Below are 23,659 nucleotides of genomic sequence, written 5' to 3'. Positions count from 1 at the left end.
CCAGACTTGAGCTGCTTCTGTGACCTACAACCACAGCTCCTGGCAACGATGGATCCTTAACCCTCTGAATGAGGCCAGGGATTGAACCTGTGTCCTCATGGATACTAGCCAGATTCATTTCCGCTGAACCATGGCAGGAACTCCAAAGTTTATTTTTAAAAGAAGGTGAAGAGTATTCTATGTAGTTAACTTTATTTATTTATTTATTTGTCTTTTTGTCTTTTTAGGGCCACACCCGTGCACGTGGAGGTTCCCAGGCTAGGGGTCTAATCAGAGCTGTAGATGCCGGCCTACGCCAGAGCCACAGCAACACCAGATCTGAGCCGGTTCTTCAACCTACACCACAGCTGACGGCAACACCGTATCCTTAACCCACTGAGGGAGGCCAGGGATCAAACCTGCCACCTCTTGGTTCCTGGTCAGATTCATTAACCACTGCGCCACGACAGGAACTCCTGTAGTTAACTATTTTTAAAAATACACTGAGGAGGAGTTCCCGTCGTGGCGCAGTAGTTAACGAATCCAACTAGGAACCATGAGGTTGCGGGTTCGGTCCCTGGCCTCCCTCAGTGGGTTAACGATCCGGCGTTGCCGTGAGCTGTGGTGTAGGCTGCAGACACGGCTCGGGGCTCGGATCCTGCGTTGCTGTGGCTGTGGCGTAGGCTGGCAGCTACAGCTCCGATTCGACCCCTAGCCTGGGAACCTCCATATGCCGCAGGAGCGGCCCAAGAAATAGAAAAAAAACAAAAACAAAAACAAAAACACTGAGGAGTTCCCGTCGTGGCTCAGTGGTTAACGAATCCGACTAGGAACCATGAGGTTGCGGGTTCGATCCCTGCCCTTGCTTAGTGGGTTAACGATCCGGTGTTGCCATGAGCTAGCAAAAAGACCAAAAAAAAAAAAAAAAGGAATGAAACCAATTTATTTATTTGTCTTTTGTGGACTGCATCAGCAGCACACGGAGGTTCGCAGGCTAGGGGTCGAATCAGAGCTACAGCTGCCAGCCTATGCCACAGCCACGCAGGATCTGAACTGCATGTACAATGCTGTATCCTTAACCCACTGAGCCAGGGCAGGGATCAAACCCATGTCCTCATAGATACTAGCTGGGTTTGTTAGCCACTAAACCACAATGGGAATTCCAGAAACCACTTTAGTCAGAATGAACCAATAATTAATATTTACTCAATACAAGTCTGAATGAAATGTTAACACTAACAAATACTTACTTTGGTCAGACTACAAGAGGATTCTATATCATCCTGTTGGGTAATGATTGTTCCACTAATTACCAGATTCAATGTCAGGGACAATATGAGTAAGTACACCAATTTTGCTGCTGTTTCATTTGGTTTGGGTTACAGCGAACTTTCACTTACTGCCTCACTTAAAGAATAAATCAACTTAAGGCATTTACGGCAACTGACTCATGATGTTAGTGGCTTACACAAAAGCCTCAGAAAAATTAGTTGAGGGGGACCAGATTAGCTAGGGAAGTAACATCTACGAACAGAATGCAAAAATAATTTATCAACTACACTGAAAAATATTCAGACCACTTTAAACCAGTTCCAACACAGGTCAAGAGGACTGGCAAACCTCTACCTCTAGGGAGAATCTGTGATAGACCTACACATGTGCAGACCCCCCCAAATTAGTCTACATAATATTGCCTGAGGCGGCCTGTCCACATTAATCCCTGCTTAGATATTTAAAGCATTCATTTCTTATCAAGACAATTGGTTTCCACCTGAGTTCCAAGAGCTTAAAGTAAACTCTAGAAGTTCTCCACACACCAGATCAACAATTTTGCTATACCTAGCAGATAAATTCTGAACTCATGTAGGCCTTAAACTTTTAATCTTGGAAGTTTTAAACAAATGGTACTCCACATGTGCAGACTCCAAATGTTCCCCTCTCTGCTACACATCCCCACTACTACTGAAAACATCTTCCTGTTGCCTCTAATGTAATAAATACAAAAGAGCACAGATTGCTCCATAAGTTTTGAAGTAAGACAGAGAACATTCAACTCCAGACTCTTGCCAACTCCTACAACTCCTAGCCTCTCAACTTTCTCCTCTTTAGGTGAATAATTTCACCTTGCTGGACAAGTTAGTGACTGGAGAACTGATAATAGAGGTAAAAGCCCAGCCCAGCCATGAAAGCCCTCATAAATGGTATATATTATCATCACGAGCGTCAAAATTTAATACAAAGAAGTGTGACTACAGAAATAACAAAAAGTCTTCCCTATAAAAGGACACTATTCTAGCCTAAGATAGGGAAACAGGCCTGATGTGTAGCTGGTGCATAAAAGGTGTCAGAGAATCTCCTAAGTCCTTAGTTCAACTGGTTTCTAAGTTAATTTAATTCTCATTATCTCCACCCTTATAGGTAAAGAAATAGAGACACTCACTCAAGGTCTGGCAAACCTAAGACGACTGAATCCAAAGCCTGCGCTCTTAACCGTTACTCCATAGTAAACGAAGCCATTCAAAGACAAGTCCTCTTCATCTGGGGAGATCCGGAACCAGGTTATTCAATAGGAGATTTGAGTTGACATATCCTTGGGCCCCACCCTCCCCTGTTTAAACTTGAACACTACCCAATGCTAATAACATTGAAGGGTAAATCAATTTAGTGGTTTTAGATGCGTCAGACAAATCAGGTCTTCTGGCCTGCTGCTAGGAACCTACTAGCTGGGTAACCTTACCTTTTATGAACCTCAGTTTCCTCGTCCACAAAATGTGGTTAAGAATAGTACCCATTTCCCCGAGCGGTTTCGAGCATTAATGCAAAGATTTACGTAAAGCACGCAGCACAGTACTCATTAAATGTTAACTAGAAGCAATGAAAGCCACGGAAAAGAAGGAAAAAACAAGAACAAGAGTAGAAAGCGGAGCCCTGTGCCTGGGTGACCCAGGAGACATTCGAGAGAGAATCCTCCCCAGTATTTAGGGGCAGTTGCCCCCCCGCCCACCGTCGTGGGAGCCCGCCCTTACCGCTCTTGGGTTTAGACTCGCCGGCCGGCCCCGCCGAGGCGGAGCGGGGCGGCTGTTGCCCTTTGCTGCTGCCCGAAGAAGTGGAGGAGCTGCTGGAGCCGCTGTTCTTGTCCATGTCGGAGGCGGTGGCGGCGGCGTTGGGGGAGCTCTGCGGCATCAACGGGGGCCTTGGCGGCGGCGGCGGTCGGAGCGAAGCGGGCGCGGCGGAGACCCAGGCTCATGGCGTTCAGGGCCGGCGGGGGTCGGCGGCGGCAGCGGTTCTCGGCCTTCATGGCGACATTTTTCCCTGTTTCCTTCCTTGGCTTCTCAAACTGGAAGGAGAAGCGGCGGGCGGGGCTGTTGAGCCCGGCGGCGGCGGTGACTGAGAAGGAGGAGGAGGCCGGGGCTCGGAGGTCCGGGCCGGGCCTGGCGGGGCGGAGGCTGCAGGGGAAGGGGAGGCGAGGGAAGGTGCGCGAGCCCCGCCGGCCGGCCGGACACGCTCTCCCGCCGCGGGGCAGGGGAGAGGGCTGGCTGTCTTGGTGCCGGGGACAGGTGTCTCCGACACAGCGATCGACACTCGCCTCTGGGCCGAGGCCGAGCTGCTCCGGGAATGGCGACGAGTCGCCAAACAGCATCTCGAAGAACCCGGATGGAGTGTATATATAGTGGCTCTGTGGGAGTGAGGCATACTGGGAAATGTAGTTTTCTTCCTACATCCGGGTACAGTGTCTTTTTTTGTTGTTTGTTCCTTTTTTTCTCAGCAAAATGTGAGCAGTCTTAAAGAATGATGGGACTTGCAGTCCAGGTTTTAGTCTTAGTACACTAATATGCATAACAATAATATACACTAAAAATTCATCCAAGCATTGAATACCTGTGGAACTCCTTTATTGAATAATTGTTAATTCATAGTTCTTATTCTAGATTTAATATCAATTTATCTATGGCTTATTCAATCTCCTGATAATGATAATAGTGACAATAATGACAATACTTTACATTTAATATCACTCCACAGCACTTCCTCATACAATTACTTAATTTCATTGTTGTCTTTTATTAATATAAATCATTGTTAATATTTCACTTTATTGGTAATAACTGGTAATAATTATAGATATACTTGAGTGCTTACCATTAGCAGACACTGCTCTGTGCAGTTTATTTAACCTCACATTAACAAAAATTTTCTTTAGCCACACCTGGGGCATGAGGAAGTTCCTGGGGCCAGGGGTCAACCCCCCAAATAAGCAGTTCTCCATTTTACAGATATGGACACTTGAAGCTTAGAAAATCACATATTTATTTTAGAAATCATTTTATGTATTTTAGATACCCGTCTGTACTTTGAAAAATTATAAATGATTCCTTCCAACCGTGGTAGCTTGAAAGTCAAAGGATCAAAGAAACACACCGTAAAAAAGATGTACAAATATTCTCATAAGTATAACAATAAATAAGGCTAACCTTAGCCAGTTAGAAACATATTATATGCCAGACACTGTGCTGAGAACAAGGAATTCCAAAATACATTAATGGAAGACTGTGGGAGTTCCCGCTGTGGCTCAGTGAAAGGAACCTGACTAGTATCCATGAGGATGCAGGTTGGATCTCTGGCCTGGATCAGTAGGTTAAGAATCTGGGGTGGCCGTGAGCTGTGGTGTAGGTCACAGACCCAGCTGGGATCCCACATTGCTGTGAGTGGGTAGGCCGGCAGCTGCAGCTCAGATTGGACCCCTAGTCTGGGAACTTCCACATGCAGGTGCAGCACTGAAAAAAAAAAAATCTAGTCACTTATGATGGAGCAAGATAATGTGAGAAAAAAGAATGTATATAGGTATGTGTAACTGGGTCACCTTGCTGAACGGTAGAAAATTGACAGAACACTGTAAACCAGCTATAACAGAAAAAATAAAAATCATTATTAAAAAAACAAAACAAAACTGTGTCTGATCCCTGGCCCAGGACCTCCATAAGCTGAAGGGCAGCAAAAAGAGAGAAAGAACCCTTTTTTTTTTTTTTTTGCTTTTTTGCTTTTTTAGGACCATATCAGTGGCATATGGAAGTTCCCAGGCTAGGGGTTGAAATGGAGCTGTAGCTGCCGGCCTACCCACAGCCACTGTCACTATGTCTGTGACCTGCACAGCAACTCACGGCACCAACTCCATCCGGATCCTTAACCCACTGAGCAAGGCTAGGAATTGAACCAGCATCCTCTTGGATACTAGTCAGGTTTGTTACTGCTGAGCCACAATGGGAACTCCCCCTTCTATTACTTTTAAAAATAAAAGAGAGGGGAAAGAGAGAAATCTCAGTGCAGTTCTTCCAAACGCAAGCAGCAGGTGTCCATCTGTCAGGCTTCATTAAGCCAAGTAGAGATTTTTCATTTTCGAAATGGCCCCTCAGGGTCCTTAGCGCTTTCTCCTTGTGAAACATTTACAGAAAACATACATTTAAAGAGAATTAAAGCAGAAAAGTACAGGAATCCAAGTAAAACACCACCTCCATCCTCTTTTGGGAAAGATGGTCTACATTACCCTTTCCATATAAGAGAAAAAGAAAATGTAGGGTTGAAGTAAAACATTCATGCTAGGCCAGTTAGAGCTAGAAATGTAGTTTTGTGATAGCAGGAGAGAAACCTGACTGGCGTTTGGTTGGGACTTAGACTATATACCAGAGCTTTCCTTCCCATTTAATGAACTTCATATGTTCGTAAAATTCAAAGACCAAAGAACAGTCTTTCCTGTGTATTATTCAGAGTAGTCTAGCATATATTTCTCAAGATTGGACTGCAAATCCCTCACAGAAATCATCAGAGAAATTTGGTCAAACAGACTCCCACTATCCATACCAGATTTACGGATTCAAAATCTCTGGTATTTTGGACCCAGGTATTGGCACTTTAAAGATCAAAACAGGTGATTCTTATGCACACCAAAGATTTCGAAAATCAACCCTGTAATCTTAGCCTTTCACCACACTGTTACCTCTGTTTGCACACTTCTGCACCAGAAAACAAGAGTTACTAGGTATCTTGAGAGCAAGTACCACAGGTTGGCAAGATTCAGAGTTATGGCCTCTGTGAGGTGATGGGGGTTTTCCCTAAGTTCTGCTCATTCCTGGTGAATTCTATATTCAATTTGGGGAAAAAGAGGAAAAGGGTTTTCGGGTACTCAAAGATTTAATGGCCTCTGGATCCCAGAGATCCTGCAGCTTAATATCAGGTTTCAGGACGCGTTCAGCTAATAATGTCTCCGGCCGGCCGCCGTCACCCATCGAATGAAGCAACGCGAGTGCTGCCTGGCGGCGGTCACTCGACTGCAAGATGGCGGCCCCCAGAAGCTGGGCTCTGTGGAGCTTCTGCTGCTGTGGATTGTCGCGGGTGATGCCGGGCTGCAGAATTCCTGGGCTTCGTAGCTCGTGGCCCAGGAGCCCGCTGGGTGCACGGCCTTTCTCCCAAGAGAAGCGGGCAACGGAAACGCACTTCGGGTTTGAGACTGTGTCGGAAGAGGAAAAGGGGGGCAAAGGTGAAAGGGTTGAGAGGGCGGATCGGGGGCTCTGATTGTCTGCAATCTGGTTTCTTTTGCCCAAACTAAGGGTTAACTTAACGTCCTTTTAGCTCCGATACTGTAGCTTATGCAGTCCTGACCTCCAAGGAGTACCCCCCGCCTGACCGCCAAACTTTGACGCCTCCTCTTTTTAAGCAGAGTAGTTCTCTTGAAATCCCATCAGTTGAGCGTTTATGTGCCAAGCATTGTGCAGACATTATTTCCAATCCTCATTTCTGCTTCCGATGGTCGGCATTGTTATTGCATGTTACACATGAGGAAATTGAAATTTGAAAAGATTAAACAAAAACTTGCTCTGGAGTTCCCATCGTGGCTCAGTGGTTAACGAATCCAACTAGGAACCATGAGGTTTCGGGTTCGACCCCTGGCCTCGCTCAGTGGGTTAAGGATACGGCGTTGCCGTCAGCTGTGGTGTAGGTTGCAGACACGGCTGGGATTCGGCGTGGCTGTGGCCAGTGGCTACAGCTCCGATTCAACACCTAGCTTGGGAACCTCATACGTGGCAGGTGCGGCCCTAGAAAAGACGAAAAAAAAAGGAACCCAATTTAACAGTAGGTGGTGGAACTAGTATTCCAACCCAGTTTGGACTGACTACAGAGGCCACATTCTTCAGCTCTTGCTAAAGGGATAGGCCATTTTTTTGTAGAAAGAAAGAAGAAACCTATTTTCTATGTCTCAACTCCCAAATTTGACAGGAACAATAGTAATTTTTTTCATAGAGTTCTTGTGAAGATTAGATTACTTCATGCACTAAAGAATTTTCAGCAATGCCTGGCACTTCGTAATTGCTCAATAAACGTTAGATATTTTTGAGCAGTTCCTTCATGTCCAGCACTGTGGCACAGGCATGGGAAAGGAAAAGAACTGTTTTAAAATGCCAACTGTGGAGTTCCTGTTGTGGCTCAGTGGGTAAGAACCCAACTAGTATCCATGAGGATGTGGGTTCTATCCCTGGTCTTTCTCAGTAGGTTAAGGATTCGGCCTTGCCACAAGTTGCTGCTTAGATTGCAGATGCAGCTTTATCTGGAGTCACTGTGGCATTGGCTGACAGCTGCAGCTCTGATTCAACCCCTAGTCTGGGAACTTCCACATGCTGAGGGTGCAGCCCTAAAGAGAGAAAAATAAAACGCCAGCTATACCCTTTGTAAGAGGGGGAAGGTATTATGCCCATTATTACGTGTGGATAAGGTGAGGTTCTGAGGTTCCTTCACTTGGCTTATAGTCAACCAGGAAATAAGAGAAAGAGCCACAGTGGAATTTCCCATTCTCTTAATGACTATTACACTGTATTACTTGTCACCTCAACCTTACTAAATATATAGTTCTAAACATTGAATTTAAATTAAAATTTCACTGTGAATCCCCAGAAAGCTAGAACAGTGCTTCATGTACATTAGGACATTTATAACTGGTTGTAGAGTGAAATAAATTGAACTAAATAAAATGATAGTAAACTGGAGTTCCCATTGTGGCGCAGCGGAAACAAATCTGACTAATATCCATGAGGATGTGGATTCGATCCCTGGCCTCGTTCAGTGTGTCAGGGATGTGCTTGCTGTGGCTGTGGTGCAGGTCCCACACGAGTCTACAGCTCTGATTTGACCCCTAGCCTTCATATGTCTTGGGTGTGGGCCTAAAAATGAAAAAAAATAATAAAATAAAAAAATTAAATGATAGTGAACTTTTATTGAGGCCCTGAAACCTTTTAAAATATTTTACATTAGGGAGTTCCTGCCCCGGCGCAGTGGGTTAAGAATCCAATTGCACCAACTTAGGTTGCTGCAAAAGCATGCATTCCATCCCCTGCCCTACGCAATGGGTTAAAGGATCCGGCGTTGCTGGACTGGTTGCATAGGATAGGGCATAGGTCACAGCTGCAGCTGAGATTCAATCCCTGGCCCAGGAACCTCCATATGCCGTGGGTGTGGCCATTAAAAACAGAAGAAGAGTTGTACAAAAACTCTCTTACTGTCAGTTATAAATTTATAAGGAAATGGAAAAATAGTAAAATTCATATTTACTTAGCACACTAATTTAAAATTAGATTTAATACAGTTTGAATTTTTAAGTTTAAACTTTTTAATTAAAATTCTAATTAAAAATTAAAGAGATTGAGGGTTTTTTTTGTCTTTTTGCCATTTCTTGGGCCGCTCCTGCGGCACATGGAGGTTCCCAGGCTAGGGGTCGAATCGGAGCTGTAGCCACCAGCCTATGCCAGAGCCACAGCAACACAGGATCCGAGCCACGTCTGCAACCTACACCACAGGTCAAGGCAACGCTGGATCGTTAACCCACTGATCAAGGGCAGGGATCGAACCCACAACCTCATGGTTCCTAGTCGGATTCGTTAACCACTGCGCCACGACGGGAACTCCAAGATTGAGGTTTAAATAAATTGTTTTGTTCCTTTGTAAAAAAATTACCACCAGTAGTTTTAAACACTGTTTGCTACTTTTTCATCATATAATTTACAACAGGGAGTAAACACTGGCTCCATGGCTTGGCAAATTGCCATACTCCATTCTACCTTTCGACCAGCTTCTAGGAGTTCCTGTCGTGGCTCAGTGGTTAATGAATCCGACTAGGAACTGTGAGGTTGTGGGTTTGATCCCTGTCCTCAATCAGTGGGTTAAGGATCCAGCGTTGCCGTGACCTGTGGTGTAAGTCACAGACGCAGCTCAGATCCTGCGTTGCTGTGGCTGTGGTGTAAGCCGGCGGCTACAGCCCCTATTAGACCCCTGGCCTGGGAACCTCCATATGCCGCAGGAGCAGCCCAAGAAAAGACAAAAAAAAATCAGCTTCTAATATTTTATCCTTTCACTTAATTGCATGAACTATCTCCAAGAATTCCTCCTTTAATGTGAACTTTTTGGCTGGCATCATTTCCTGTGGGTCATCTTAAACCTTTTCATCACAACCACCTTCTCATTTACATCCATAACTTCAACTTCCCAAAGTTCCTCTGGCTGCATATCTAAAATCTCTCACCTGGGAACTACCATATGCCACGGGCATAGCCCTAAAAAGCAAACAAAACAAAACAAAACAAAACTCAAATGGCAGCAGTATCCATATTGCCCTGGTCATGTTTCTCCCATAACTCTATTGACATTCTATTCAAATTTCACTTCCAGCATTATTACTTTTCATTATTTGTTGCACTTTCATTTTCATTGGCCAATTTCATAAGGATTTACAACTGAGAAATAAGGAGGTAAAACAACTACTTGCTTTGCTATCTGCATGTGAACAAAATAACTGATGTATAGTGACCAACCACCTACAAACTGAAAGAAGTGACATGATTGCATTCTGATCATGATGTATATCTGTTGTGTACGAAGTGATTTGTGGACTAAAAAATCAGCAAAATTTGAACTTTACGAAGTTACTCACAGATAATATACTGTTGTATTTGAATGACATTGCTAGAAACTACTGTTATTTAAACCATAATAACTCAAATTCTTGTGTATGAGAACCATGAAAAGCAAGAAGGGCTTATACTCAGTGAGCTGAACCTTAGCATCCCTCTTAAAAGATGTTCAAAAGCAAAAAGCAAGCTTTTAGGATCCCAGGGTTGAGAATAGGCATTCAAGATTGAGGTAAAGGGCGGGGGGTGGGGAGGGAGTCCTGTATTTGCTGACTCAGCAGAAGACAGTAATATTTAGGATGTAAGTAGCACATATCATTGAGGAACTCCAAGTTTTCTCCCCTTCATTACCTAATTCAGCCTTATGGCAGGCAGGTAGGGGGTTGGCACTGTATTCTCATCTTATGAGCAGACATGGAGGTACAAAGAAATTAAATGTAGCCTGTGCTTTAAAGTGTCTTGGATAATAAATTCCTTCTCTCTCCAGCTAGCCCAGATCCACATTGTGCCTCAGTCCTGTGGAGGAGATTCATGAGGTACCTCTACAGTATGACTTGGCCCTGATTCACAGGGCCATCCATCTGCCCACCAAGTTGTACCTGAAATTTTTCTCAGTGATGCAGGCAGAGATGAACTCAGGTTTTCCCATACATTTGTCACATCTTTCAAATGTACTTTGTTGTCTTTTTTTTTTTTTTTTTTTTTGGCTTTTTAGGGCCATACCTGTGGAATATGGAGGCTCCCAAGGTGGGGGCAAATCAGAGCTACAGCTACCGGCCTACACCACAGCCACAGCAATGCAGGATCTGAGCTGCATCTGTGACTTACACCACAGCTCACGGCAACACCAGATCCTTAAGCCACTGATGGAGGCCAGGGATCGAACTCACAACCTCATCGTTCCTAGTCAGATTCGTTTCTGCTGTGCCATGACGGGAACTCCAAGAGGTTGTTTCCTTTTTCTTTTTTGTCTTTTTGCCTTTTCTAGAGCTGCTTCTGCAGCATATGGAGGTTCCCAGGCTAGGGGTCGAATTGGAGCTGCAGCTGCCGGCCTACACCAGAGCCACAGCAACTCGAGATCCGAGCCGCGTCTGCAACCTACACCACAGCTCACGGCAATGCCAGATCCTTAACTCGCTGAGCAAGGCCAGGGATCGATCTGAAACCTCATGGTTCCTAGTCGGATTTGTTAACCACTGAGCTATAACGGGAACTCCAAGGTGGTTGTCTTATGTGAAGTAATTTAAGCCTCTTTGAAAAGAGGTAGCATTGGAGTTCTGTTGTGGCACAGCAGGTTAAGAATCTGGAGTTGTCACTGCAGCAGCATTATTGCTGCAGCAGCTTGTTTCACTGCTGTGGCGCAGGTTCAATTCCTGGCCCAGAAACTTCCACATGGCAAAAACAACAACAAAAGAAGTAATGTTATGGTGTAGATTTAGGCATCAAGCATCATGGTTTGGCTCCACCTTACACAGTTAATTTCATGGAGAGTGGGGAGCTTTCATTTAGGATTTTTCCAGGTTAATACATCATGTTTTATTTCTCTCATGTCAAGTCTATCAGGTGTTTGAAAGTGTGGCCAAGAAGTATGATGTGATGAACGATATGATGAGTCTTGGTATCCATCGTCTTTGGAAGGATTTGCTGCTCTGGAAGATGCACCCGTTTCCTGGCACCCAGCTGCTTGATGTTGCTGGAGGCACAGGTAATGTCCAATTTGGTATCCTTAGGTGCCACTGAGTACCTTTTTTTATAAAAATTAGTGACTCTCGTTGGAATGAGCTATTTCACCTGCCATTAGGCTGAAGATGATAATTGAAAATCAGTACATTTCTAAGAAAGGGTTGCTATCTTTTTAACTGAATGTCAGTCAAAAGCACTTTGTGCTGTTCACTTTTCTAAATTCAAAGGATTACAAAATAAAAAGTCCAATTTATTCCAGTGGCATTTCCCCACCTAAACAACTGTTTTACCTTCCGATTAACTTTTAGCCAGACCACTTTACCTTTTTCTTTGGCAGGTATGTGTTGGGGGGTTATCATACAATATATAAGCTTTTTAGGCAGCCTTTTCTGCCTAATTCACTGTCATATCAGATATCAAAAGCTCCTTGTTTATGGATGGTCCTTTGTTACCTGGTACACACTGGGCATTTGGAGAGAAAAATGTCATAATGTATAATAAAGTAATTATGTGATAACCTATTCTATATAATAATGTATAATAATAAATTAAAGTAGAATAATGTCCATATTTGAAACATGTTTATGTGTGGCTTCGTTGGTCCTCTTCCCAGAGGAAGCACAAACAGCAGCAAAGTGGAGGACAATTTAGAGAATCTGTCAAAACCTAAAGTGTTCACAGTCTAGGATCCCACACTTCCAATTCTAGACATCTGAAGAAACCAAACTTGCACAGAGAGATGGCGCAGTGGTTAACAAATCCGACCAGCAACCATGAGGTTGCGGGTTCGGTCCCTGCCCTTGCTCAGTGGGTTAACGATCCGGCGTTGCCGTGGGCTGTGGTGTAGGTTGCAGACGCGGCTCAGATCCTGTGTTGCTGTGACTGTGGCGTAGGCCAGTGGCTACAGCTCCGATTAGACCCCTAGCCTGGGAACCTCCATATGCCACGGGAGCAGCCCAAAGAAATAGCAAAAAGACAAAAAAAAAATTAGAAGTTAAAAATTTGTTGTTAAAAAAAAGTTACTGTAGAGATAAATATATAAACTTCAGTTTTCACACATTCCTCAATCCCTGTACCTTTGTTTCTTCTTTTGGGTTTAAGAAATGCTGATTTTGTTTGTGTTTGATCTTTCCTCCTGGTGGCTTCCCACAGGTGACATCGCATTCCGTTTCCTTAATTATGTTCAGGCGCAGCATCAGAGAAAGCAGAAGAGGCAGTTAAGGGCCCAACAAAATTTATCCTGGGAAGAAATTGCCAAAAAGTACCAGAATGAAGAGGATTCCTTGGGTGGTTCTCACGTCATGATCTGTGACATCAACAAGGAGATGCTAAAGATTGGAAGACGGAAAGCCTGTGCCCAGGGATACAAAGCTGGTAAGTCCTACAGAAAGTGGACCTGGAGGAGATGTTTGTGCTTACAAAGTAAGATGGAATATGAACAGTGCCAAAGTGCTTTATTTCCAGGTTTCAAAAACTCATAGGTAGGCATTGAAGAGAATTTGTGTGGTTGAGTCCAGTGTGTATGCTGTTACATATGTTATCTCAGCAACCCAAGGTGTTAGGTGTGACAGGGGAGATAACCAGAACCCAGAGATGTTAAGCATCTTAAGTAACACAATTTAAATGGCAGATCCTGAATTTGAGCTCTTGAACCCTGAGACAGAAATTAGCGTTTTTGTCTTGTTTTGTTTTGCTTTGCTTTTTAGGGCCACAGCTGCTGCATACAGAGGTTTCCAGGCTAGGGGTAAAATCAGAGCTGCAGCAGCCAGCCTACACCACAGCCAGGGCAATGCCAAATTTGAGCCTTACCTGCAATGCTGGATCCTTAACCCGCTGAGTGAGGCCAGGGATTGAACCTCATCCTATGGATACCAGTCGGGTTCATAACCCACTGAGCCACAAGGGGAACTCCCTGAGACAGAAGTTTGGCTTTAATTCCCAGCAGCTCCCCAGTGACCCCAGTACCCTAGTTTTTTTTGCTTTTTTAGGGCTTCACCTGTGGCATATGGCAGTTCCCAGGCTAGGGGTCTAATCGGAGCTGTAGCCACCAGCCATAGCCATGCCAGATCGCATCTGTGTCTGTGACCTACATCACAGCTCACAGCAACACCACATCCTTAACTCACTGAGCGAAGCCAAGGATCAAACCCACATCCTCATGGATACTAGTGGTTCGTTAACCACTGAGCCACAACGGGAACTCCTCCTAGTGCCGTATTATCCCCGTGCCAGAACTAAGCTCTGCCTCAGCTTTCGAACCAGGCCCTCTCCTGGTAGCCTTGAGCCAATGGCTGAGCACTGTGGGGCTAGTGAGGCCTGGATATTTCCACTTGGGACTCTTTTCTTTTTTTTTTTTAATTTTCCCACTGTGCAGCAAGGGGGTTAGGTTATCCTTACATGTATACATTACAATTACATTTTTTCCCCCAGCCTTTCTTCTGTTGCAACATGAGTATCTAGACAAAGTTCTCAATGCTATTCAGCAGGATCTCCTTGTAAATCTATTCTAAGTTGTGTCTGATAAGCCCAAGCTCCCGATCCCTCCCACTCCCTCCCCCTCCCATCAGGCAGCCACAAGTCTCTTCTCCAAGTCCATGATTTTCTTTTCTGAGGAGATGGTCATTTGTGCTGGATATTAGATTCCAGTTATAAGTGATATCATATGGTATTTGTCTTTGTCTTTCTGGCTCATTTCACTCAGTATGAGAGTCTCTAGTTCCATCCATGTTGCTGCAAATGGCATTATGTCATTCTTTTTTATGGCTGAGTAGTATTCCATTGTGTATATATATATATATATACCACATCTTCCGAATCCAATCATCTGTCGATGGACATTTGGGTTGTTTCCATGTCCTGGCTATTGTGAATAGTGCTGCAATGAACATGCGGGTGCACGTGTCTCTTTTAAGGAGAGTTTTGTCCAGATAGATGCCCAAGAGTGGGATTGCGGGGTCATATGGAAGTTCTATGTATAGATTTCTAAGGTATCTCCAAACTGTTCTCCATAGTGGCTGTACCAGTTTACATTCCACTTGGGACTCTTTTCATAGGCAGTCTTTGCTCCAGAGCTCCCTCTCAGGTAGACCAAGGCTTCATCAGATCTACATCAATGTCTATGCTTTTCCCACTCGATCTTATTTCCTCTTCTTTTTATCTTTCCCAGGTATCTCTCCTAATCCCCCATACTCCTCCAAAAAAGGCTTTTTGCACTCGTAGCTTTAGCTCAACATCAGTTTCTCAAATGCCACAACTGATGCAGTTGAAGAAAGACCCATAAATAGTCGTCCTCAAACTTCCTTGGCAGAGCACTCTCAGCAGCCGGTGGAAGATTTTTGCCCTCAGTTAGAAAGCCACTGCACTGCCCTCTTCCACGCTGGCCAAGCACTGCAGGCAGCTCCTGCCAGAAGCAGTGATACACAACAAAGAAAACCAGGTCCCTGGGGTCAAAAATCAGCATTTCTCTCCTCCTACCACCGAGAGTCTCAGGTTATTTTAGCTCAATTCTTCCTTGGCCTCCTCCCACCCCCAGAACAAGCAGCCTAGACGTACTGCAGCCCACTTGGTCCTCCATATGAAGGGCTCTTTTGTTAACCATCATCACTGATCAGAAGGCCCACAGTCACTAGTGTTTCTAGACAAAGAGACTGTGTTTCCTTACTCCTACTGAGAAACGTGTTTCCCTTCTCTCTGGTGTTTAGCTATAAAGAATGGAGAACAAAGGTGGAAATGATAAGTAATGTTCCACGTCTGGAATCACCCCTTCCATAGCATAGCTTGACCTTCAAGTTCTTCTAAGAGCAAAAACAATTCCACCTTCAGAGGATTCATTAAGTGCTATATAGTACAGTTTTGTTTTTTTAATCTCTCTCCTTGCTTTATCAATCTCCAATATTAATGCCTTTGCAAAAAATATCATGCAAAAAAGTTGAAACTAAGTAGGAGGATCCTAGAAATTGTGGGGTTTTTTTTGTTTGTTTGTTTTTTGTCTTTTTAGGGGCACGCCCGAGGCATTATGAAGGTTCCCAGGCTAGGGGTCCAGACAGAGCTACAGCGGCCGGCCTGTGCCACAGCCACAGCAACTCTGGATCCGAGCCACGTCCATGACCTACACCACAGCTCATGGCAACACCGGATCCTCAACCCATTGAATGAGGCCAGGGATCGAACCCATAACCTCATGGTTCCTAGTCAGATTCGTTTCTGGTACACCACAACGGGAACTCCAAATTTTTTGTTTTGTTTTGTTTTTTAGAAACTGTTTAATAATTATAAAAGTTAATGTAAGGGTGTTTTGTGTGTAGTGCTGTTAATGTGTTCACTTACATTTTCATGTGTAACACTTCCTTCCCAAATGGAAGCTTGGAGACCAGGAACCTTAAGAAGATTTTTTGATGGGTTATAAAAGTGATATAGGAGTTCCCGTCATGGCGCAGTGGTTAGCAAATGCGACTAGGAACCATGAGGTTGTGGGTTCGATCCCTGCCCTTGCTCAGTGGGTTAACGATCCGGCGTTGCCATGAGCTGTGGTGTAGGTCGCAGACTTGGCTCGGATCCCGCGTTGCTGTGGCTGTGATGTAGGCTGACAGCTACAGCTGCGATTCGACCCCTAGCCTGGGAACCTCCATATGCTGTGGGAGCGGCCCTAGAGAAGGCAAAAAGACAAAAAAAAGAAAAGAAAAAAAAATTGAGAACATCCTGTATATATAATTAAGTATACTGCGTTAATTCAACATTGTATTGTGAGGTTCTTCCATGTTATTAAAAATTCCTTAAAATTATTATTTTTCACAACATTTCCTCATTTGGATGTTTCATGATTCACATAACCAGTTTACATAACCTTTCACTTTTTCTAATGTTTTTGCATGTAGCACTACATTGTGACATCTTTATTTTATGAATTTTGGCATGCATTCATTAATTTTTTTTTTTACTGACTGTATAAAAGCTGGACAAGTGTTTAAACACTCTGAATTTCAATTACCTTATCTGTAAAATGGAGAAAATAATAAGGAGGTACTATACCATAACCTCTAAGAACATAGGTCTGGGGAATTCCCTGGTGGCTCTGTGGGTTAAGGATCCAGCATTGTTGTTGCTGTGACTTGGATCATAGCTGCGGCACAGGCTCAATCCCTGACCCAGAAACTTCTGTATGCCACAGGTATGGCCAAAAATGTGACCTTGGGCAAGCTGCAGTCGCCTTTCTGATACTCAGTTTTGCTTACCTGAAACGTGACGATGATTGTAACAGCTGTCTCATGGAGTTGGTATGAGGATGTGAGAAGACAGACCTTGCCATTGTGTGCTTAGTAAGCCGTAGCTTTGAGGAATCATGTTGTCATTGATGTCCTCCTCCTAAAAATGAAATAGCTGGGTCAAAGAGTATGCTTTTTTTTTGGGAGGGGGGGCTGCATTCATGGCATATAGAAGTTTCTTGACCATGGATGAAACCTGTGCCACAGCAGTAACCCAAGCTGCTGCAGTGACAATGCCATATCCTAAAACCACTGTGCCACAAGAGAATTCCAGGGTATGCTTATTTTTAAGCGTACTTTCCAGGAGGATTATTTTCATTCATCTTTAATAATATTAAAGCTGAATCAGAATCCTCAGAGGATTGGGATGGAAATGTTCTAGAATTAGGTTGTGATGGTGGTTGTTCAACTATAAATATAATAAAGTTTATTGAATTAAAGAAAAAAAAATCATCAGAGGATATAGCTACCCTGATAGGGGGCTCTCTTGGATGTTTTCTGAATTCATAACCAGATTTGGGGTCAAGACACTGCTTCTCTATTATTCTAGTAGAACTATGCTAAATTATGTACTTAGAATATTTCCAATGACCTTCTGAATGAAGTACTATTATTAAGTCCATTTTGCAGACTAGGAAACTGAGGCAAGATAATTTATTCAAGATTATATAGCTAGGAGTTCCCTTGTGGTCTGGTGGATTAAGGATTTGCTATTGTCACTGCTGTGGCTCTGGTTACTGCTGTGGCGCAGGTTTGATCCCTGACCCAGGAACCTCTGTATGCCTTGGGCATGGCCAAAAAAAAAAACCATTATTTCGCTAACAAATGGGGAATTAGAACACAGGCAACCCCAGGACCTGGACTCTTAACCATAGTGCTCTACACAAAACACTTAGTTGGATAAAAATCGCCTGAGGATAAAGCATAACTAAGTAACCAGGGTCTACTCTGAGAACCTCAGAGGGACTTCCTGCTAAACTTCAAGGACCCCAGCTTCAAATTCTCAGGACTGGAGGAGGCCATGAAAACAGTGGCCAGGAATCCACTTGAGAAGGCAGGTGTGTGTTTTCTGACACCAGATAACACACATGTGATGTTCTCCCAGCACCAAACAGTTCTCCGATTCTCTGACACCGACCAGGTGTCCCAGCAATTCAGTTCTTATGCTAATTACCCAGAGTTGGCATCAGATTCCACGGGTTTCAGGGCTTATTGCCATAAGACTCCCCCCACTTCACAAGCCAGCCACAAACAGGGTGGCCCGGCTTACTCATACTTCTGTCCAGCTGACTACAAATGCAGGGGCTCTTATGACCCCCTTTTTAGGTTTGACAGTTCTTTGGGTACAGAGGAGACAGCCACCCAGACTGAGACCAGAACTGCTTTTCTCTTTCAGGACTTGATTGGGTATTGGGAGATGCTGAAGAGCTACCCTTTGATGATGACAAGTTTGATGTTTACACCATTGCCTTTGGGATCCGGAATGTCACACACATTGATCGGGTACGGGTGGCTGCATCCTCAGCTTCCTCAACTCAGGGTATTAGTTCTCCTGGAGTGGCTGAGTCAGTGAACAAAGAGGGAGAGAGTCTTCTCTGGGCCCAGCTCCTGAGTTGAATGTTTTGGGCTTAGAGGTCTTTATCCTTTAAGTTGCCGGTTTTCTTGCTCACAAAATTGAAAAAGCCAGAAACACAGAGTAGACCCCCGTAGAAGCCTTTGTTGCTTGGATTGGTATTTACATCTTGGAGACTGTTAGTCTTGCTCTGTCATCTCATCTGCTGCTTGTCACTTGTGAAGTCATCTATGTGAATTTGCAGATCAGAGGCATTTCTAAGGCTGACACAGAAAAAGGCACTTAAGCCCAGTTTTGGCAGAAGGTAGCTAAATTCATAGTTCCTCTATAGGAAGAAGGGAATGTTCAGCTCTTAATCTGATGCAGCTCTTTATTTTAGCATTCATCCAAACATTCAAAGATGATGAGCAAGGCACCCAGTTTCGTTTCTGTGATGTGACTCTAGTTAGCTGGATATGGGACATCCTTTGTGGTGTGCTTAAACTTCATTTTTATGACCTGTCCCATTGTCTATAGCCAGTTTATTTTTCCTTTTAAATTAAAAATTTTTTTTTTCATAGATTCAAAGTTTAAGAAGATACTTCAGTAAAAGTCTTCACCCTTGTGTACCAACCATTCAGTGCCTGCACCTCCTGCAGACAGTCACTGATTTCTTAATGTATCTTTGCAAAAATGTTTTGTGCTAATTAGGTATATTTATTTTCTTTATTTTTCTTTTCTTTTTAGTGTATACCCTGTGGCATGTGGAAGTTCCCAGGCTAAGGGTGAAATTGGAGCTGCAGCTGCCAGCCTACACCACAGCCACAGCAACGCCAGATCTGAACCACATCTGTGACCTGCACCACAGCTTGCGGCAATACCAGGTCCTTAACCCACTGAGCAAACCCACATCCTCATGGATACTAGTTGAGTTCTTAACACACTGAGCCATGATGGGAACTCCTTATTGTCTTTAATTTTTTTTTTTGGTCCACACCTGTGGCATGGGGGACTTCCTGGGCCTGGAATCGGACCCACACCACAGCAAGGACCCAAGCTACTTCAGTGACAACACCAGATCCTTAACCCACTACACCACAAAAGAACTATTTATTTATTTATTTATTTATTTATTTTTGCTTTGCTTTTTAGGGCTACACCCAAGGACATATGGAGGTTCCCAGGTTAGGTGTCACATCAGAGCTACAGCTGCCAGCCTACGTCACAACCACAGCAACACAGGATCCAAGCCGCATCTGTGACCTATACCAGGGTACACGGCAGTGCTAGATCCTTAACCCACTGATCAAGGGCGGGAATCAAATCCGCATCCTCATGGATACTAGTCAGGTTTATTAACCACTGAGCCACGATGGGAACTCCTGGAACTCTTTATGAAACATTTTGCCCATTGCTTTTTTTTTTTCCTTAAAAACACACCCTGCAGGAGTTGCCACTGTATACACACACACACACACACACACACACACACACACACACACACACACACACTCCCTGAAGGCTTTTCCAAGTCAGCACATAAAGAACACCAGCTCTTCCTTTTTTTAATAGCCGCATAGGTTCCATTTATATATATATTCCATTAGTTAGACAGTCTCATTTAATGGTTAAAGTGTTTTTAATCTTATGCTGTTCAAACCATGCTATAATGAATAATCCATGTCACTCCCATGGCAGAAGCAGTTCTGTAAGGTTCCTTGAAGTAGAATTGTTAGATCGGTTTCAGGTGTACAATGTAGTGATTTGATGTTTTATTATGTTTTTTCTTTTTTGGCCACCGTGGAGCATATGGAGTTCCTGGGCTAGGGATCAGATCCAAGCCACAGTTGTGACCTATGCTGCAGGTGCAACAATGCCAGATTATTTAACCCACTATGCTGGGCAGGGGACGGAACCTATCCTGGCACTGCAGAGACACTGCCGACCCTTTTGCACCAAATCGGGAACTCCCAATGTTTTTATACATTACAAAGTGATCGCCACAATGTCTAGTTACCATCAGTCACCATAAAGTGACTAAAATATTATTGACTCTATTCTCTACAATGTATGTTATGTCCCCATGACTTTTTTAATTTTGTAGTTACGTTTGTATTTTGCCCATTTCCCCACCTTTCTCCCCTCTGGTGACACATATTTTTTCTCTGGACCTGTGAGTTCATTTCAGTTATGTTTGTTCATTTGTTTTATTTTTAAGATTCCACATATAAGTAAAACCATATGGTGAAAAAAAATTATTAGATCACAGAGAAGGATAGCTATTGTGATTTTCATAAGTAATTCAAAAATTGCCCCCTGTGGGGGCTGTACCAGTCTGAGTCCATTTAAATTACTCCAAGTAACCTTCTCTAGTCACGGGCAGCAGAATGCCTAAAGAATTTAGGAGCCTATGGGTTATTTCTGCTGTTACAGCTTCCCAGCTGAGAGTGAATACAGGGTCTGTGGAAAATACCTTCTGTGATGCCCACAGAAGCTAATGCCGCTTCAGTCTCTGGGAGTTGAGTGAGGGCTGCCCTATTATTCTTGTCTTGCCTAGGCACTCCAAGAAGCCCATCGGGTCCTGAAACCAGGAGGACGGTTCCTGTGTTTGGAGTTTAGCCAAGTGAACAACCCCCTCGTATCCAGGTTGGTATTAACAGGGCTTGGTTTTTGTCACCAAGCCAAGGATTTCCCACCCCAAAATGGATAGAAAATAGCCAGTAAGCTATAAACATAGACCTCATAGCTCAGAATCCCTGAGGGACAGTGCCACTTCAGAGGTCAGCCAGTCCTGAATGACATCATCCTTCAGCCAAAAGTTTCAGTTCAGTAACCAGAGACTCAGGGGAGCCCACATTATGTATTTGATTTGACCCATAGTATTTTAGAAATTGACTTAGGTTCTGTAGTTTAAAATCAGAAAATTTTGCGTAAAAATCTGGTTAAGCTCATGTTCCTACATGGCCATAGTCAGAGCTGAGTAGTAAGTGCCCTTCCCCACTTTTATGGTACTTCCTAACTGTGCCTGTCATCACACCCTCATTACTACCTATTGATCTTGCTCCTGACCCACTTCACTTATTTCGGGTACTTTCCTGACCCCTGTAGGTATTTTAAGTTTTATGACCCCAGGCTTAGACCTTCTTGCTTCTTAAGGGTCATGTTCTAAATCTTTTGCCTTTTTGTTTAGGCTCTATGATGTATATAGCTTCCAGGTCATTCCTGTCCTGGGAGAGGTCATTGCAGGAGACTGGAAGTCCTACCAATACCTTGTAGAGAGTATCCGACAATTTCCATCTCAGGTACAAAGCTTCCACTGCTTACAACAAAGCCCCTACAGTTGAAATCCAGGCAATTTTTGCTTTATCATTCTTTTGGTATATTTTAGGAGGAGTTCAAGGAGATGATAGAAGATGCAGGTTTTCAGAAGGTGACTTATGAAAATCTAACATCAGGCATTGTAGCTATTCATTCTGGCTTCAAGCTATAACTCCTTTGAGATCCTGGAGCATGAACCAGTCACATCCTCTCAAAACTCTGGAGCTGAAGGATAATCTGATTAGTGAGACCAGCAGCAGAACATCTCTGAAGGCTGTGTGCCTTGAACTCATGTTCTGATGTGACCAATCTCGAAGTGAAAGAAGCAAGTTCCTCTCATTTTATTGCAGTTTTCCTTAAGGGCTGCTTCAGTCCTTCTTCCAGAGATATTTGGCCTATACTTTTTGCTTAACTCGTACTAATTTTTCTTGACTGTGCAGCATGTGATTAAGGTAAAACCAGCACTAAAATTTAGTTTTGAAGTGTATTTGTAGCTTCTCTGCCAGTGTTGCCTTCCTGAGGGATAATGAATCATTTGAACCCAATAAGGATTAGAACCAGAAAACTTCCTAGCTGTACCTGAGTCCACCTTTCAGCATAGGACTCAGTCTGGGGCCAAATGCCAAGGCCCAAACTAGAGGGCTAAGGATTATAGCTAAAATTATGCACTGAAGCACTAAATGAGTTTACAGTTTGCGTGGTATTTGCCATTTTTTCTTGGGGGAAGGGACAGTTGAAATAAATGTACTTTTATCATCATTCCTTTAGTCCTCTTCTACCAAAAGCCACTATTATGTCCTTAGAGCCTGTCATGAAGAAAAAAATTTGACAAACACTTGTTGAAAGAATAAATGCACCAGCAGACTCCTGCTTTCACATCTTACAAAGAGAGCTGAAAACATTTAGAGAAAGGGTTTTATGGCAAAAGAAAAAAAAAATTTGATAAGTATTTATCTAGCCAAACCCCCTCCAGTACTCTGGGCAGAGTTCTTTTCACCTTAATACAGTCCACCATTTGATGTTAAAATGAGGCCATAGGAGTTCCAGCTGTGGTGCAGTGGGGTCCGTGGCAGCATCTCTGCAACTGCCAGGACGGAGGTTCAATCCCCAGCCCAGCACAGTAGGTTAAAAGATCCGGCGTTGCTGCAGCTGCAGCACAGGTCGCAACTGTGGCTTGGAACTTGATCCCTGGCCCAGGAACTCCATATGCCACAGGGTGGCTAAAAAAGAAAATAATAATAAGGGCATAAATATTTTCAGTGTGAATGAAGCTTAAGGTTTGGGGGTAGGGGATGGGGCTTGCTAAGAAATTACAGAAATCAGGAGTTCCCATCGTGGCGCAGTGGTTAACGAATCTGACTAGGAACCATGAGGTTGCTGGTTCGATCCCTGGCCTTGCTCAGTGGGCTAAGGATCCGGTGTTGCCGTGAGCTGTGGTGTAGGTCACAGACGCTGCTCGGATCTCGCGTTGCTGTGGCTCTGGTGTAGGCCAGTGGCATAGCTCCAATTTTACCCCTAGCCTGGGAACGTCCATATGCCGCGGGAGCTGCCCAAGAAATGGCAAAAAGACAAAAAGACAAAAAAAAAAGAAAGAAATTACAGAAATCAATGTTGAGTTGGCTGGCAGCTTAACAGCAGTTACCAGAGTTCAGAGCTATTTGAAAAGGCTTCAGATATGCTGCCTGTTGCTCCAGCACAGTAGGGGTCATGTATGTACCTTCACAAGATCGTTCCCTGGCATTGAAAAGCTTCCAGATACAGCTCTCTATATACAACTGTCTCAAGAACAGCACCTAAGAACATTTGATAAAATGCTAAACTTTAGGAAAACTTCAGCTTACATTTTGTTTTCAGCCAGCTGGAGCCTTTGAAATTAACAAGGAGCAGGCACTGGAAAATTTTCATAAACCATCAACCCA

General features: G+C 43.8%; 2 protein-coding genes and 1 long non-coding RNA gene across 3 annotated transcripts in view; 1 reads left to right on the top strand and 2 right to left on the bottom strand.

The window, feature by feature from the left end:
* Nucleotides 1–3,617, bottom strand: part of RNF10 (ring finger protein 10) — a 40,112-nt gene extending 36,495 nt beyond the window's left edge. The window contains exon 1 of the mRNA XM_047762752.1: nt 3,006–3,617. Coding sequence (XP_047618708.1) covers nt 3,006–3,162 — 157 coding nt within the window. The 5' untranslated portion in view covers nt 3,163–3,617. The remainder of the gene's footprint in view (nt 1–3,005) is intronic.
* Nucleotides 3,618–6,283: 2,666 nt separating this feature from the next.
* COQ5 (coenzyme Q5, methyltransferase) lies at nt 6,284–22,499 on the top strand. Its single transcript, XM_047761268.1, has 7 exons — nt 6,284–6,511; nt 11,482–11,631; nt 12,762–12,983; nt 18,267–18,373; nt 20,980–21,068; nt 21,613–21,724; nt 21,811–22,499. Exons 1-7 carry the CDS (start codon nt 6,310–6,312, stop codon nt 21,910–21,912), a joined length of 984 nt encoding a protein of 327 aa, XP_047617224.1. The 5' UTR covers nt 6,284–6,309; the 3' UTR covers nt 21,913–22,499.
* Nucleotides 14,760–17,262, bottom strand: LOC125116237 (uncharacterized). The gene is made up of 2 exons (XR_007132285.1): nt 16,841–17,262; nt 14,760–15,009 (listed from the first exon to the last, which is right to left on the bottom strand). It is a non-coding gene; the product is annotated as an uncharacterized LOC125116237 (long non-coding RNA).
* Nucleotides 22,500–23,659: the final 1,160 nt, after the last annotated feature.

Source organism: Phacochoerus africanus, chromosome 15 (genome assembly GCF_016906955.1).
Source record: "Phacochoerus africanus isolate WHEZ1 chromosome 15, ROS_Pafr_v1, whole genome shotgun sequence".
NCBI classification, from domain to species: Eukaryota; Metazoa; Chordata; class Mammalia; order Artiodactyla; family Suidae; genus Phacochoerus; species Phacochoerus africanus.
This window is presented reverse-complemented; position numbering and strand designations above follow the sequence as displayed.